Below are 18495 nucleotides of genomic sequence, written 5' to 3'. Positions count from 1 at the left end.
TAACTATAAGGTCTTTAAATATTACAAGTATTTAGTAAATCTAAATATTATCGAAATCAATTATGCTTCTAACTTCTAAAACAGAAATTGATGTGTACTACTTTTCTAAAAATAATTATAATCTATTATAATCATTTTAAGTCAGTTTACCTATAATTGGTTATGCTATTTTAAATCCTGTATAGTAACTTAATACATATTAGTTGTCAATGGTTGTGAGCTCTAATTATGATATTAGATTGCTATAATACACTTTAACTACAAATTAAAATGTTGATTCTTCAAGATATGCTTCAAACTAATAGTGTGTACTCACATTCAGTGATTATATTTAAGACTTATCCCTACTTCAATATTCTGTAAAGATGCAAGCTATTTAGGATTAATTTGTTTCAAAAAACTATGCCAATATTTAAATTTTAGAGATATATTTTATTCCACAAACAAGTCTCTATTTAAGATAAGACATTTTTTAAACTCTAACACCATCTAATTTTACGCTAAGACTATATTCAGATTCGTAAAATGCACTTGTCTATCTGATAAATTAAAATTATGATAATATCAATAACATTTTTAATGCAAGCATAGCTAATTTAGAAATTTTGAATATGAGGCTCACAATTCCTTAGTAACCCTAAAATAAACAATTAATTACTCCAATTACAATTGATATAAATAACAGCTAAAACCTTTTAAACTTAAGTATGACAAATACAATAATTGATTTGGATAGCTAAGTTTGTATTATATTTTAAAATATGAATGAGCTCATAATTTCAAATTCAGAATTTAGCACTTCATAACATTTGAATAATAGTAGTGCACAGAATAGCTGCATGATTTTAATCAAAAATATCAACTTTGTTTATTTCGACAGACTTACATTTAAAAACTTTACCACTTAAAATGGATCTCCATCTTTGGAATATATAATTGCATTTGACAGCATCTAGACTTTAAGCATTTCAAATATTACTATTTAAAATTCAAATCTACAAATAAGCAGTATATTTAACTTTTAAAACATTGGAAATTTAACATTAAATAATATATTAGTGAATATCACTAATTCAAGTGGTTCTATAATTTCTTCTTCTAATATCAAAAATTTTTTTATCTAAAGTCTGTAAATTTATGGTTCTTAATTTGAAGGAACATCCTACTCTTTAATATAAACTATGGGATCTTTAATAAATAATTTATAAAATCTTACATTTACAAATAGTTCAGGACCTTCTTTTGTTTAAATATAAGAATAATTTTATAATGAAGTAATAGTCATAGTTTCTTAAGTTACAATTAATAATTTAATAATTATAAATAGTTAATTTAAAGATTAATAAAATCCTTCAATCTATCTATCTAGCTTAAATACAAATGTAGAAAATATGAGCATTTAAAATGGAATATTTAATAGTGATGCAATTTAATTTTATTCGAACATAATTAAATTATAAAACTTAATTGTAAATAAAAACTAGATTTTTGGCTCATTACTTTTGTTGAATAGCTTTTAGCATAAAAACTTAGGCTCTAAATTAGACTCTTTAAGTTGTTAGATATAAAATAGTTAATTTAATGATAATAGTCTATAAAATGGTTAAGTGATTTACATTTTTTAGCATAGCAAAATAATTTTGAATTACTTGATTATTAATATGAATTATCTCTAAGAATCATTCTATGGAACAGTGTCGCTTGATACAACAAAAAATATAGTAATTAATAATTCAATTTTTTCATAGAACACCGTTGAAAAGGGTTGCGGTGGGGGAATATATATTAGTAATAGCTAAGTTTAGCTAAATAATTGTACAATTTCCTTTAATTATGCAGTAATAGGAGGTGGAATCAGATACTAAGGAATGAACTCTTCTTTAATTTATATAGATAAACAGTATAAATATCGCCATCTTGATATTTAATAATCTTAAATTTTTAATAACAAAGCTCTTTTGTTTGGCTAATAAATTACCTCTTATCCAAAATCAATCAAATTCCAAAAAGATTATACATAAATGCTATCTTAATTGGTATCTGGAAATACTCTAAATTAACCTCTTATATTTTATTTGATTGATGAATTTGAAGAAGTAGTAAATTACCCCTTAAATATTGAAGCAAATAAAGTTCATTAAATGATAATATATATTAGATAGTCAGAGACCTGACTCAACCCCCATTTTTTAGAGGAATTACAGTATATATGTAAATTTATTATCTGTTATTTTTTATAATAAAAACTGTTAGAATTAATAATAAAAAAATTAATTTTTTTATACCCCCTTTGAAAAATAAATATTATTATATTAATTTAAAGGATGTCAATAGATTGTATTCTGATTAATTCATTAGATGTAGGAAATATATTAACAAGGAGATCAATTTTAAGGATATTGATTCCCTTAACTTACTTATTTATATTTGCTTTAGGTATATTTATATTAAAATGCAAAATTAATTATTATAGATTGTATATCTATGATATAAAGTGCTCATTTATCTTCTTATGGCTTTTCTTTTCTCCAAGCCTTATAAATTATTTTGTCTAATAACTTAGCTGTGTCTAAATTGGTGATTTTTCTTATGTTTTAACAGATAAATAGTATATCTGCTTTGGAGATGATCATAAATAAAATATATTTTTTATTTTAATTCCTTCATTAGTGTTACTCTATTTACTTTTACCTTTATTTTTCCTTTCTAAACTAAAATAAAAAAGAACTAACCTCACAAAAATTGAAAATATAAAAGTCTATGGCATTTTATTTTATGAGTATAGATAAGAAAAATACTACTGGGAAATAATAAAGGCAACTTAAAAATCTTTAATTTATCTTTGCACCTTTTTTGATAATATTGGATAGAAAGCTTTAGTTTCCTTATCAGTATTACTTCTTTATGGTTTAGCATCCTTCTTTAGTAAACCATATAGCAGTATTTAACTAAATAATCTAGATTTAATGGCTACAGTTCTATAATTTAATTCTATCGTCTTAGCAATAATAATCAATCAAATGGGAAATACAGTTTGGGAGAATATTTCTACTATAATTATATTTTTCTTCAACTTTGTGTTTATTGTGAGAATTTTATTGAAAGTAATTTTGAGAGAAATACCTTTTGATCCTCAATAAAGAAATTTGTTTCATTAGTTGCTAATAAAAATAAAAGATATATTTCCTAAATTTTTTACTAGTTAAATAATCATATAGAGCTCCAATCAATTTTAAGTAATGAAAAGATGGAGTAAACTTTAAAAAGAAGTATTTAAATATATTAGACTTAAGAAAAGAAATTCCAAAGCTCAGCAAAGTAATAACCAAGTTGATGAAATTATTGAAGAACAAGAGCAAAATAAAAATTTAATTATATAGATGAATTAATAAACATCTCTCTACGGGTTAAGCAACTCTTTTTAAAAATCTCAAAGCATTTCATAGATTAGTCTTCAAGGTAAGAAAATAAATTTTTTTAATATTAAGTTTTTTTTAAACTAAAAAGGTAAAATTGATAGAAGAATTTCAGGTGAAAGAGATAATTTAAAAGTAGAGAAATTCTAACTAATGAAGACTGATGACGAATTTATAAGTATAAATTGATATAATCATTAAAATTTTGTTCATTAATTTTATAAAAAAGATTACTTTGAGGAAAACAGCATCGCAAGATCTCCAATTAGTTTTTTAGCGAAAAGGTAATCTAAGAATATTAACTTATTTGAATCTCAATAAACTCAAGAGAATTGAAATTTTTTTAAATTTAATTATTGCTAAATGCATGGCATTTATATATAAATATATTATTTAGAGACTATGTGTTGGGATTAAATATATAGATATATTTGTATTTCACTCTTTAAACTTTAATTTTTTTTAAAAGATATATTTGATTCATTAAAAAATATTTTATACATTAACTTCTAATTAATTCTTTCCAAAATAAATATTCACCTTATTTTTTAAAGATTAAAAAAATAATAAACTATAACAGTATCTATAAATGCTCATTTTGTGAGAATTTATGAGCAAAATTAGAAAAAAAATATTTTAAAATAATATAAATAAAAAAATATATAAATACCTATAATATCATAGCCTCTAAATAAATTTCATACAATATATAAAATATTTTTTGAAAGCCAAAATAAAAAAATTAATTAAATACTATAACTCGCATATGATGATATATACTTGAGATTTGGGGTACCTAAATATAATTGATTTTATAATCATTACATTTATATCAATTTATCATCATTTATATATAATTTCTAAGGTGTTTGCATATATAATTTTTGAATGAAAACATAAATATAGATTTGATCAATTTAACAAGAACTTTTTAAAATGATTAAAATATTTTACAATAAATTTACTGAATTTAGATACATAATATATATATCAATATTCAATTAATTCATTATTTAGTTTTTTCTCGTTATGATATTATAGAAAACAATTGTAAAAAGGGCATCTTTTTGTATTTAAACATAATTATATTAATCATGATAGACAAATTTGATTCTTTCAAAAATTTATTATTGTTACTAATTTATTTAATTTTTAATTTTATTTGTAAACAAAAGTGGGGGTTTAAAAATTCAACCAACCAATCAACTGAAATATAAAAATTGAAATTATAACTAAATTAACTAAGAAGATTTTCATGATTTTACTTCAATTACTTTAAAATTAAGTTTTATTATTTTTCTTCAATTTTAACCAAAGTGATATCATTTTATTTAAAATTCTCCATGCCATATAATATTAAAAAATCAACTTTTAATAATTATTTTATTTTGTTTAGGGTTTTTGATCATAATGATTAACTTAAAAAGTATTTTTTAACTAGATTTTTGCATTTAAGTTGTTTCAAAAAAGCTATGAATAAAGAAAAGTATGAATAAAAATAAGGTAATTATTTAAATTGACCAAATATTTTGAATTAATTTATTTATTAAATTACATATCGAAAACAACTTTATATTATCTAAATATTTATTCTTATTTAATAGCTTTTATAGTTAATTATTTTACTTTTACACTTTTTCAGCCTTTTGAAACAAAAAGAAAATCAATTAATTACGTTATTTTAAATAATAATAATCAATTTTACTTTCTTTCTCCTTCTAATTTTCTTTTTTTAAATCTCTTGCTTAATAAAATTCAGTAAAATATAAAGCTATAGAGCTTATCGTCAATAATCAACTAATAGTAGCTTACAGAAAAAGTTAAAATGAAGGAGATAATAAAATAGCAATATTTTCGAAAATGAATGAAGCGAACAATTATTTTAGAAAAAGTAAAATAAATTTACAAAATATTTAGACACTTAAATCAGATAAAAATAATTTGCTTTTATTAAAATTAATGTAAATAACATATTCTATTTTTCTAGTAAATATATATTGTTTATTTCTAGATACTCAGATTAGAAATAGATGCTTTTTTAACTAGCAGTAAATTAATTTATGAAGCAAAATTTAAAAAAGAGTGATACATTACTTATTTTTAGGTTAGCAAAGAAAATTAGAAATTGATAATTATTCTGTTTGTGATAAATTCAAATGTTAATTAATTTTCTAAACATTTATCAACAATTTTACAGCTAAATTTAGAAGAATATAAATCAATAGAGCCTATGGTCTATAATCAAATTATGGCAGGTAACAAAAGAAGCTAAAAAGTAGGAGATAATAAAAAGAAATATTTCAAAAAATGAATGAAGTTAACAATTATTTTAGATAAGAAAAAAAAAAAAAATTTACAAATAATTTAGACATTTAAATAGGATAAAAATAATATGCTCCTATTAAAATTAAAGTAATGAACATATTCTAGTAAATAAATAAATATTGATTGTTACATTTTTTGTACTTATTATATTTCCAGATATAATTAAAAACTCAGATTAGAAATAGATGCTTATTTAACTAGCAGCAAATTAATTTATGTAGAAAAATTTAAAAAAAGAGTGATTACATTATTTATTTTTTGGATAGCAAAGAAAATTAGAAATCGATAATTATTCTGTTTGTGATAAATTCAAAGTTAATTTATTTTCTATTCATTTATTAACAATAATAAACATCTCTTCCATTTTATTTTAAGTGTTTATGTTGTTTTACATATTTTATTCATACCATAATTAATATTAGTAAAATCATATTTTTGATTCAAAATAAATTATTTTTTAGACAATAAGACCTAATCAGCAGCTAAAAAAAAAATACTTTATATTGATCTTGATGAATGAAGATTTATATTATATAAAAGAGTTGCTAAAATAATTAAAAAATAAATAAGACTATACATACTTTTACAATAAAATAAACTAGAATATTTTTAAAAAAGGAAATTTGTATTTGTATTTTTATTACTAATTGTTTAATATTCAACAACATAATGACCTTTAAATTTAACTATCAATGTAAATTTTTTTATTTATTTAAACCAACCAACGAAAATTCATATAATTGTAAAAAGAAATTCATTAGATAAATTCTTAATATTTAAACTAAAAGACTGACTTTTATGTTTAATAAACATCTATTTTTACTTTAATCAACAAAAGAAGTTTTTTTTATTTTAATATACTGCATTCAATTAATTTGCCTAAAATTTTATGTTTAAAAAAAGAAGAAATTAATTAAATAATTATTAATAATAAATTAACAAAACTTTAAATTGTGAAAAAATAATAATGATTAAGTAAATGATATTTAAATTGCTAATAATTACCTTTAGTTTTTTGAGCTTGGTGTTTTCAAGTGACTAAACTTGCCCTTAAGGATAAGGATTTGACCCTTACTAAAATTAATGTTTTAAATGCTCTTAAAATTGCGAAAGTTGCTAAGTAGGATTGAACCCTTCTTCTAACTTATATTCAGAATATTATTAAACTTGTTAGCAATGCTCAACGGCTTTTTATTTAAGCGAAGATTATAAAAGCTGTCTAAGTGACTGTTAATATTATTTTGACTCATTAAAAAACTAGTGCTAATAGTGCTAATTAGAGGGATGTCTTCAGTGCGCTACTTAAAATACTTGTAAAGTATGTAAAGAAAACTTTTAGCTAAAAAATGGAATATGCGTCTCTGATTGTTTAAACTAGTCGCAATTTCTACTTTAAAATAGCCAGTGTACCTTTTAGTGTGGATTAGGACAAACAAAAAATGACCAGTTTTCAACATGCTAAACAATAAACAAATGCCCTATATAATAATCTGAAAGCAATTAATGTCACACATACTAAGTAATATACAAATAGACGATTTTATCAATTGAAAAATATATTGATAACAATTAATAAGAAATAATGGTCACTTACGATAATATAGGTAATATTAAGTTTTGGAGATATATTAGACCTGTTATAAATTTTCTTTCAGAGATTCAACCAACTTTAAGTAATCCAAATAACTCATTGTTTTGCAAATTATCTCAAAGTAATTTAATTTAAAATTTATATTAAAAATATTTAATTTCTAATTATATTTTCTTTTTATTCAAATATTTTCTTACAAAATATATTAAATAATTTTTACAAAGTTATTTTTTAAATTATTTACTTCTACAAATCAGCTAAAATATCATTTAGGAATACTGACCGAAAGAAAAAAATTGTGAAAATGCATAAATTTATTTACATTTTAAATATATTTTTAAATAAACTTTCAATAAACCTTACTTTCAAATTATTAAATTTCAATACTTTTCTAATTTAAAAAGAAATAGTAAAATTACCATCAAAAACTAAATATTTATTTTTTAAAAGAGTAATTTTATCTCTGCGTATACCCTAAATATATTTAAGCATTTGACCTGAAATCACCACAAATATAGGAAATACATGCTCTATAATAGTCATCTAGTGGTACATTGTCTTTTTTTGACTTTGCTTCTTATAATGGAACAGATTATATTTGTGTACAAAGTGAATAAGATGTACTACTTTTTGAAGTAGTAAATATCTTTAATAATAACTCTTCTTAGGATTGGTTTAAAAAATTTATACAGTTTCAAGCAGATAGTAGCTACTATATATGTATTGTATAATTTAGTTAAGAAATTTTAATATACAAATCAGCAGGTATTTTTAAAGATATTTTAAAAATTTATTTAATAATATTTTTTTTAGAAAAATGGATCGATAGCAGTGGTAAAACTTAAACCGGAGTTTTATATAAGCAATAATTACCTATATGCTATCTTTATAACAAGTATGATGCAATATCCAGAGCCACTGAAAAAATATACATCTTAACTGGAGCAAATAACTATGCTATTTTAATCATCAATGAAAAATCTGTTTAAAGCTGTTAAGAATTTATCATCTAAAATATGGATATAAACAATTACTTTGTAAGCTTTCTTTCTTCTGAGACTAAGATCATGCTTATTTTACAGAATTAAAAAGTTTCTTATAATAATTTGTCTTATAAATTATTCAACATTACTTCAAACATAAGCGGCGATAGTTAAATTAGCGAAATAGTAAGCTTTTAGTAAAATACTCAAATGATATTTAATTAAATATTAGGAGATAATGTCATTTATGCCAATTTTTACATATCTAATTACATTTTCAAATAAGATTTGAATCTTCTAACAATTAAGCAATACTTTTTCAATACATATTTTTATAGTATTCATATTGTGGACAGAGATATTGTTATTACTACTGATGAGAATAATATTGCTTCAATAATCTTGAATGATAATTAAAGTTATAAAATAGATAAATAAACTATTTGCAAGACATAAAATTACCCAAATTACCATTTTGGAAATTTTGCCTCAAATATTTATGATTCTTAAGGATAAAAATATGCCTTGCAAGGATTTCAATAAAGTTATTAATTGAGGGATATGAGAAATGGAGATATAATTTTGAGCACTAACTATATTTAATTATATTTTCCTTTACAAAATAAACTAAAAAATAGATTATATCTATTTTAGCTTGGAGGAATTTTGATAATAGATTTTTCTAAAGACCCTTAGAATGAATCAGAGTTTATAACTTAAGTAGCTATGCCAAGAGCATTTTCAAATGGTATTCCCTTTTTTGATAGCGATGAAAATTTTTATGTCTACAATTTCGACGACATAAATTGGAAATCAGTTGTAGCATATGCATCAAATGGATAAATTATAAAAGAAATACCTGCAAGACTAGATCTAACATATGTAAATAATTATCAATAAATATAATTTTTAAATTTTAATTAAATAACAGAGCTAGGCCTATAGATTTTTTGATTAAGATAAAAAAATAGTATGTCTGGTAGATTAAACGGATGCAATACTTTCATACTTTGACTTCATAAATTTGACAACTTATGATTTAAAGCTTTTTAATGGCCAATAAGTAGAAAATATTCTTTATGCTTATTAAACTATTGATAAAAATATAATATGCATAACAGTAAATAATATGTTTATTATAGATTTTTTAGGTAACATAATTAAATAAACATAATTTACAATTTAATCTACCTCATAATTTATCTACTATCAAAACAAGCAATTGATTGTAATTTTTCAATAAAATTAAATAAATTTTATAGATAATAACTTAAATTACTTGTAAGTTTAATACTCTGCCTATGGAAAGGTTATTTACTAAATTGTTTATGGTGACTTTATTTTAGCTTCATATGATTTAAACAAGATCTAAATTATACATTATCCATCTTCTTCTGAGTAAACTATATAATGCTCCTATTCAGTTAGCTAGATAATAACATTTTATGATTAAATTCATGTAAATTTTAAAATTTAATTGATTTTTAATTTTTTTTATTTAATAATTATTTAATTATTAATAAAAGTTTGGATTCCTTTAAGGATTTACTTTTAAGGTTTATTCTTTATCTTAAAGTCAAATTAAATAATTATTTTAGATATAATAGCCTTCTATATCATGTTTATAGTAAACTATTTAGTATTTTTCTGAAAGCTACTTAAATTAAAAATCGCTATTTTTAGATTAAGATAATTCTGGAATCTGTAACATTTATGGTAATTAAGGGCTTAACAAGTAATAATTTTTAATTATAAATTAATCTTATTTTTAAATCATTAATCTTTAGTACTTAGGTTCAAATGAAAGTACCTGGATAAATGTATCTTGATTATATATCACTTTCAAAATTAAATTATATCAATTTAGCCTCGTGTATTGATATATCTCAAGATACAATATATCTTGTTTTAAGGGATTCATAAAATAATATGTTTTTATGCTCAACTTTATATAAATCGCAGCTAAATGTAAGTTTTTATAAATTAAAATAGTTTTTAAAGAATAAAATATTAAAATAGATTAATATTATAGCATAAATTAACTAACCAACTCTTACAAATGTCCAAGGTATTTAATCATATGGAAACTATTAAACAATATATTATGATAATGGTTTTATAATTTATAAGAATGAGTCTATCCTATAAATGATTGATAATATACCTTCTTAAATTAATCAGTTTATTATTGATTTCTAAGAAGATACTTTAGTTATATCAAATTCATTCTGCTAATGGTTCATTTTTTAGTTTTCTACTGGTTAATTTATGTATTAAATGCCTCAAGATTCAAATTATGATCCTATTCTAAAATGTACCTCATCTTTTGATAGAGTTAACAAAAATATTCTGTTGAAATAAACTACATAAATAACAAGCTTTTCATACAGCTAAAATAAAACTAATTGGTTTTTAACAACTAAAATATTAGGAAATTCTCGTATGGTAAGCTTATATAGTTTGGATTAGTTAAATTTGTTTTATTTAGTAACAAATCCATGTATCGCTGTAGTATATACTGCACCATCATTTAAAAAATTTAATTACTTTGCTATAGTATTCTAAACTGTAACATTTGTTAAATAATTCTATGATAGCTATAATCAAAGAATTATTTTATGTAATTAAGATTATATGCAATGCTAGATCTATAGTTCTTAATTCAAACTTATTAAAACTATTGCATTTATAAATGTAAGTTTAATTTTTAACTATTTTACTTGAATATTTAAATACCTTAAATTCTCAGATATTATGTTTAAACTAATTAAATAATTCTTCAGTGTTTTTTTTTTTTTGAATGCAAACTATATTTGTAAAATGATTTAAAGATTAATGCAGAATAAATGAGAAATTATGGTATTAATAAATTAAATTAAATTTACTTCATTTTTAAAAAACACAAAAATAAATCATTATTTATTATTTATCTAATTTTTTATTTTATTCTATTTAAACATTAAACATTTGATAAAACTAGAGTATTGATATCGATCAACTTTCTTATTACGATTACCCATTAAATGTTATTGTAGCACCTAACTAAAAGTTATTAATTTAAATAATGTATCTTGACGATTAATATACAACTTCGGCTTCTCAGGTTAGATCAATAGATATCTCTTAGTACTCCTAAACTTTTTCATAATATAACTAGTAAACTTAATTTACTATAATAGAAGATTTTTAAAAGGATATACTTATTATAGTATTTGTAGATAATGTGTTCTTTATTTAAATTTCATAAACTTAAATAATTCATTATCTCAACTTTTAAGAAAATCTAAGCTAATCCTAAGCTGGAGGATAAATTATATCTATAAGCCTTGATAAACAAAGCAATATACTTACATGCATCACATAAGAAAACATCATAATTTATGATTACTCTTCAATTACTTTCTATGATTATTAGAATTTTTATTTAGGTCCTCAAAATGCAGATTTAATTAGTTATATCCCATAGGCAATAAACTAAAACGATAATTTAATTGTATTTGCAAGAGAATTCAATTACAATTAAATTTCTTTTTATTAAATCTCTTTGTAAAATTAAACAATAACACCATCTTTAAGCTTTGATGTGACTCAAGACTAAGATTTATAATTTACATTAAAAGGAGGACCACTTGGACAAATATCAAATATAAATAATAGCACTAAGTATAATTATAGAATTATACAAATATTAAAATAAGATACAAATGATATTTAATAATATATGATTATTTAACATCATATATTAAGGTATTGTGTATATTAGAGTAATAATTAAAATATTAATCTCCTTAAAACATATTATTTTTAATCAATTAATTACCAATATTACACTTTACTAGAAGAATTAAGCTTCTTCCCTGTTCTGCTACTTTAAAACACCATAACTTCTACTTTATATCTATAAATTATAGACTATGAAAGTAAGATGATAAGTTTAATTTCTAGTTAATTTAAATAACTAATTAATGATTGCAATATACGTAATTAAACTGTATATTGCTTTGACCAATAAGGTATGAATGTAATAAAAATTAACATTTAAGACCCAAATAGTTTCAAGTTTACATAGATAAGTTAGTTAGATCAATAATTAACCAATTAAAACATAACATTTGGTAAAAATATTATTCAAAGTACTACAAATCTACCATTAGTATTTTATTGCAATAATATTGTTTTTTGTTGGAATCCTAGTCAAAATAAATTATCTAAATTATAAATGGCAAATAATATTTAATAATTAACAGTTGGCAGCTAATACATTTTGTTAGAACTCCAATAGACATTTGATTTAAAATTAGTAGCTATTGATAACAATGGTGTGTTAATAAATTCACTTTATAACTTGAAATTACCTGCTTAAAAGCTGAGAGATTTGTCCTCTTCTAATCAAATTCCTCTCTTTTACAATAAAAAATATGAAGAGTCAAAGATATCGGAATAAATTTCATAGTTTTTAGTCTTGCAAACATTTGGACAGGCAAACATTTATTCTTTAATTGATTTTTCGCTTTATCTAACTATAAGGTCTTTAAACATTACAAGTATTTAGCAAATCTAAATATTATCGAAATCAATTATGCTTCTAGCTTCTAAAACAGAAATTGATGTGTACTACTTTTCTAAAAATAATTATTATCTATTATAATCATTTTAAGTCAGTTTACCTATAATTGGTTATGCTATTTTAAATCCTGTATAGTAACTAAATACATATTAGTTGTCAATGGTTGTCAGCTCTAATTATGATATTAGATTGCTATAATACACTTTAACTACAAATTAAAATGTTGATTCTTCAAGATATGCTTCAAACTAATAGTGTGTACTCACATTCAGTGATTATATTTAAGACTTATCCCTACTTCAATATTCTGTAAAGATGCAAGCTATTTAGGATTAATTTGTTTCAAAAAACTATGCCAATATTTAAATTTTAGAGATATATTTTATTCCACAAACAAGTCTCTATTTAAGATAAGATATTTTTTAAACACTAACACCATCTAATTTTACATTAAGATTATATTCAGATTCTCAAAATGCACTTGTCTATCTGATAAATTAAAATTATAATAATATCAACAACATTTTTAATGCAAGCATAGCTAATTTAGAAATTTTGAATATGAGGCTCACAATTCCTTAATAACCATAAAATAAACAATTAATTACTCCAATTACAATTGATATAAATAACAACTAAAACCTTTTAAACTTAAGTATAACAAATACAATAATTGATTTGGATAGCTAAGTTTGTATTATATTTTAAAATATGAATGAGCTCATAATTTCAAATTCAGAATTTATCACTTCATAACATTTGAATAATAGCAGTGCACAGAATAGCTGCATGGTTTTAATTAAAAATGTCAACTTTGTTTATTTAGACAGACTTACATTTAAAAACTTTACCACTTAAAATGGATCTCCATCTTTGGAATATATAATTGCATTTGACAGCATCTAAACTTTAAGCATATCAAATATTGCTATTTAAAATTCAAATCTACAAATAAGCAGTATATTTAGCTTTTAAAACATTGGAAATTTAACACTAAATAATATATTAGTGAATATCACTAAGTCAAATGGTTCTATAATATCTTCTTCTAATATCAAAAATTTTTTTATCTAAAGTCTGTAAATTTATGGTTCTTAATTTGAAGGAACATCCTACTCTTTAATATAAACTATGGGATCTTTAATAAATAATTTATAAAATCTTACAGTTACAAATAGTTCAGGACCTTCTTTTGTTTAAATATAAGAATAATTTTATAATGAAGTAATAGTCATAGTTTCTTAAGTTATAATTAATAATTTAATAGTTATAAATAGTTAATTTAAAGATTAATAAAACCCTTCAATCTATCTATCAAGTTTAAATACAAATGTAGAAAATATGAGCATTTAAAATGGAATATTTAATAGTGATGCAATTTAATTTTATTCGAACATAATTAAATTATAAAACTTAATTGTAAATAAAAACTAGATTTTTGGCTCATTACTTTTGTTGAATAGCTTTTAGCATAAAAATTTAGGCTCTAAATTAGACTCTTTAAGTTGTTAGATATAAAATAGTTAATTTAATGATAATAATCTATAAACTGGTTAAGTGATTTACATTTTTTAGCATAGCAAAATAATTTTGAATTACTTGATTATTAATATGAATTACCTCTAAGAATCTTTTTATGGAACAGTGTCGCTTGATACAACAAAAAATATAGTAATTAATAATTCAATTTTTTCATAGAACACTGTTGAAAAGGGTTGCGGTGGGGGAATATATATTAGTAATAGCTAAGTTTAGCTAAATAATTGTACAATTTCCTTTAATTATGCAGTAATAGGAGGTGGAATCAGATACTAAGGAATGAACTCTTCTTTAATTTATATAGATAAACAGTATAAATATCGCCATCTTGATATTTAATAATCTTATATTTTTAATAACAAAGCTCTTTTGTTTGGCTAATAAATTACCTCTTATCCAAAATCAATCAAATTCCACAAAGATTATACATAAATGCTATCTTAATTGGTATCTGGAAATACTCTAAATTAACCTCTTATATTTTATTTGATTGATGAATTTGAAGAAGTAGTAAATTACCCCTTAAATATTGAAGCAAATAAAGTTCATTAAATGATAATTTAAGAGTTTTAAGGATATGATATTCTTATTGTAAACTAAGATGAGGCGAAAATGCATATATAAGGAGGAATTTAAATTTTTAATAATTATATCGCTTTTTAACCTTAAATAACATCCAATCCTTCTAGTACTTAGTTTTTATAAATTTAACTTTCTTCAAAGGTACCAATTTATGATATTTAATAAAACTGTTTCATATTAAGCTCAGTAGAAAGTAATATTTAATTAAAATTTTTGCCTTGCTTAGTTGGCTAAATTCCTAAGTAAGAATTTAATCTCATTTCATGTTATGAATGTCCATAAGGTAAAAAAATTTTTTGTTATCAAACTTTATAAATTACGATAATTATTTTATGCTTTTCTTATTTTCAAAACCAAATTTTATATGATCGATTATATTAAAATTTAAAATGATTCAATCCCTAAAAATAAACTAAAAAAATAGGGACATATTCTTATATAAGCAGTTTTTCTAATTCTGAGACTTATCAATGCAGTCGTTGCCCTGAATAAGCTAGTTATTGTGAAAAAGATATAATAGTTCTATAAGATGGATACTGGAGATTAAATCCACAATCGGGCAAGGTATTTGCATGTTCAAATCCTTCTAATTGCATATAAACATAAAACTAGTATAATTATAACTTCACTTCCGAAATGTCTTAAGGTAAATACTTAAAATTTCATAATATTAATTTATTGCAATTTTATTACAGAATAATTTGAAAAATCAATTTGTAATGTTGGCCACATAGGAGCTTTATGCGAAAGTTGTGATATTAATAATTAATTATGGGGAGATTAATATTCTAGAAGCAATAATCTTAGCTGTATGAAATGCAAAGATAATTATATAGATATTATTTCTTATTTCCTTTTATATTTAGCTATTTTGTGCTATTTATTATTCTGTTTTAGGAAAATATAAAGATTCACTACTCAGAAATGCCTTTTTTTGTATATCAAGCGATTAAATTTTATTTGTATTGGCAAATCATCTGAGTCTGATTAGAATACGGTTGCTACTAAGATATTAATCAATTATGTTTAAATTATTATAATCATATTCTAATTTACAAATTTTTCATATTATCTCAAATAAGTAATTAGTATTTTTGGAGACTCCTCATCTGATTCGATGTAATTTATTTTTTTAAAAATAAAATTATTTCTATTATTTAGTTAATATATACCGTGCATTCTCATTAATTAAGGCCAACTTATATTAAGGCCATTTTAAGAGAATTTTTAAATATTAAAAACTGTTAGAATTAATAATAAAAAAATAAATTTTTTTATACCCCCTTTGAAAAATAAATATTATTATATTAATTTAAAGGATGTCAATAGATTGTATTCTGATTAATTCATTAAATGTAGGAAATATATTAACAAGGAGATCAATTTTAAGGATATTGATTCCCTTAACTTACTTATTTATATTTGCTTTAGGTATATTTTTACTAAAATTCAAACTTAATTATTATAGATTGTATATCTATGATATAAAGTGCTCATTTATCTTCTTATGGCTTTTCTTTTCCCCAAGCCTTATAAATTATTTTGTCTAATAACTTAGCTGTGTCTAAATTGGTGATTTTTCTTATGTTTTAACAGATAAATAGTATATCTGCTTTGGAGATGATCATAAATAAAATATATTTTTTATTTTGATCCCTTCTTTAGTGTTACTCTATTTACTTTTACCTTTATTTTTCCTTTCTAAACTAAAATAAAAAAGAACTAACCTTACAAAAATTGAAAATATAAAAGTCTATGGCATTTTATTTTATGAGTATAGATAAGAAAAATACTACTGGGAAATAATAAAGGCAACTTAAAAATCTTTAATTTATCTTTGCACCTTTTTTGATAATATTGGATAGAAAGCTTTAGTTTCCTTATCGGTATTACTTTTTTATGGTTTAGCATCATTCTTTAGTAAACCATATAGCAGTATTTAACTAAATAATCTAGATTTAATGGCTACAGTTCTATAATTTAATTCTATCGTCTTAGCAATAATAATCAATCAAATGGGAAATACAGTTTGGGAGAATATTTCTACTATAATTATATTTTTCTTCAACTTTGTGTTTATTGTGAGAATTTTATTGAAAGTAATTTTGAGAGAAATACCTTTTGATCCTCAATAAAGAAATTTGTTTCATTAATTGCTAATAAAATTAAAAGATATATTTCCTAAATTTTTAACTAGTTAAATAATAATATAAAGCTCCAATCAATTTTAAGTAATGAAAAGATGGAACAAAGTTTAAAAAGAAGTATATAAATATATTAGACTTAAGAAAAGAAATTCTAATGCACAGAAAAGTAATAACCAAGTTGATGAAATTATTGAAGAACAAGAACAAAATAAAAATTTAATTATATAGATGAATTAATAAACATCTCTCTACGGTATAAGCAACTCTTTCTAAAAACTTCAAAGCATTTCATAGATTAGTCTTCAAGGTAAGAAAATAAATTTTTTTAATATTAAGATTTTTTTTAAAACTAAAAAGGTAAAATAGATAGAAGAAAATCAGGAGAAAGAGATAATTTAAAAATAGAAAAATTCTAACTCATGAAGACAGATGACGAATTTATAAGTATAAATTAATATAATCATTAAAATTTTGTTCATTAATTTAAAAAAAAAGATTACTTTGAGGAAAATAGCATCGCAAGATCTCCAATTAGTTTTATAGTTAAAAAGTAATCTAAGAATATTAATGTATTTGAATCTCAATAAACTCAAGAGAATTGAAAGTTTTTTTAAATTTAATTATTGCTAAATGCATAGCTTTTATACATAAATATATTATTTAGAAACTTTATGTTGGGATTAAATGTATATTGATTTATTTGTATTTCACTCTTTAAACTTAAATTTTTTTAAAAGATATATTTGATTCATTAAATAATATTTTATACTGTAACTTCTAATTAATTATTTCCAAAATAAATGTTCACCATATTTTTTAAAGACTAAAAAAATTTTTTGCTTTTTATAAATATTTTAAAAAATGATTTGAGTTAAAATTTTATAGATTTTGTTTTATAAAAATAAACTTATCAAAAAATATAATTTTTGTTAATAATTTTAATAATAAAATCTTAAAACTCTAAAATTTATATGAATAGTATTAAGCTGTTTGAATTTTTTAAATTTAGATGTAAGTTAATAGCTTACAATAATTTAGAAGATTTAAAGAAATTAGAAGAAGTAAAGATATTTTTTGATTTCTTTTAAAGGTGGTTGTTACATTTAAGTCAGTAATTTATATTTATACAATACTTATTTTTCAACCAATCATAAATAACAAAATTAAAATATCAACTATCAATTTATTTTGCTGAGGAATTGAGTGTCTGATTTATGCTATTTTTGGGTATTTGAGATTTGTAAAAGTTTTAAAATTAAAAAATATATATTTATTTCTATTTACTTTTCTTTAGAAAAATCTTAATTTTTATTAATTATTGATCTATTTTATTAGATTAGAGAAA

General features: G+C 21.5%; 2 protein-coding genes across 2 annotated transcripts; both read left to right on the top strand. All coding sequences in view use genetic code 6, as the record gives it.

Moving 5' to 3' along the window:
• Positions 1–2714: 2714 nt before the first annotated feature.
• Positions 2715–3856, top strand: TTHERM_000614880 (dienelactone hydrolase family protein). The gene is made up of 3 exons (XM_012800172.1): positions 2715–3459; positions 3508–3594; positions 3646–3856. The coding sequence occupies exons 1-3, from the start codon at positions 2967–2969 to the stop codon at positions 3750–3752; spliced, it is 687 nt and encodes a 228-aa protein (XP_012655626.1). The 5' UTR covers positions 2715–2966; the 3' UTR covers positions 3753–3856.
• A 2864-nt stretch (positions 3857–6720) lies between these two features.
• TTHERM_000614869 (dienelactone hydrolase family protein) lies at positions 6721–17752 on the top strand (the record flags this gene model as incomplete). Its single annotated transcript, XM_012800171.1, has 19 exons — positions 6721–7453; positions 7783–8097; positions 8146–9197; positions 9247–9466; positions 9578–9774; positions 9842–9871; positions 9923–10050; positions 10103–10283; positions 10335–10760; positions 11296–11978; positions 12063–12079; positions 12155–12235; positions 12359–12430; positions 12563–15286; positions 15428–15649; positions 15699–16122; positions 16472–17457; positions 17508–17594; positions 17646–17752. 19 exons carry the CDS (start codon positions 6721–6723, stop codon positions 17750–17752), a joined length of 8685 nt encoding a protein of 2894 aa, XP_012655625.1.
• Between the last annotated feature and the right edge of the window lie 743 nt (positions 17753–18495).

Source organism: Tetrahymena thermophila (assembly GCF_000189635.1).
Source record: "Tetrahymena thermophila SB210 genomic scaffold scf_8254378, whole genome shotgun sequence".
In the NCBI taxonomy this organism is placed as follows: domain Eukaryota; phylum Ciliophora; class Oligohymenophorea; order Hymenostomatida; family Tetrahymenidae; genus Tetrahymena; species Tetrahymena thermophila.
The sequence above is the reverse complement of the archived record's forward strand: the minus strand, read 5'-3'. Positions and strand labels throughout refer to the sequence as shown.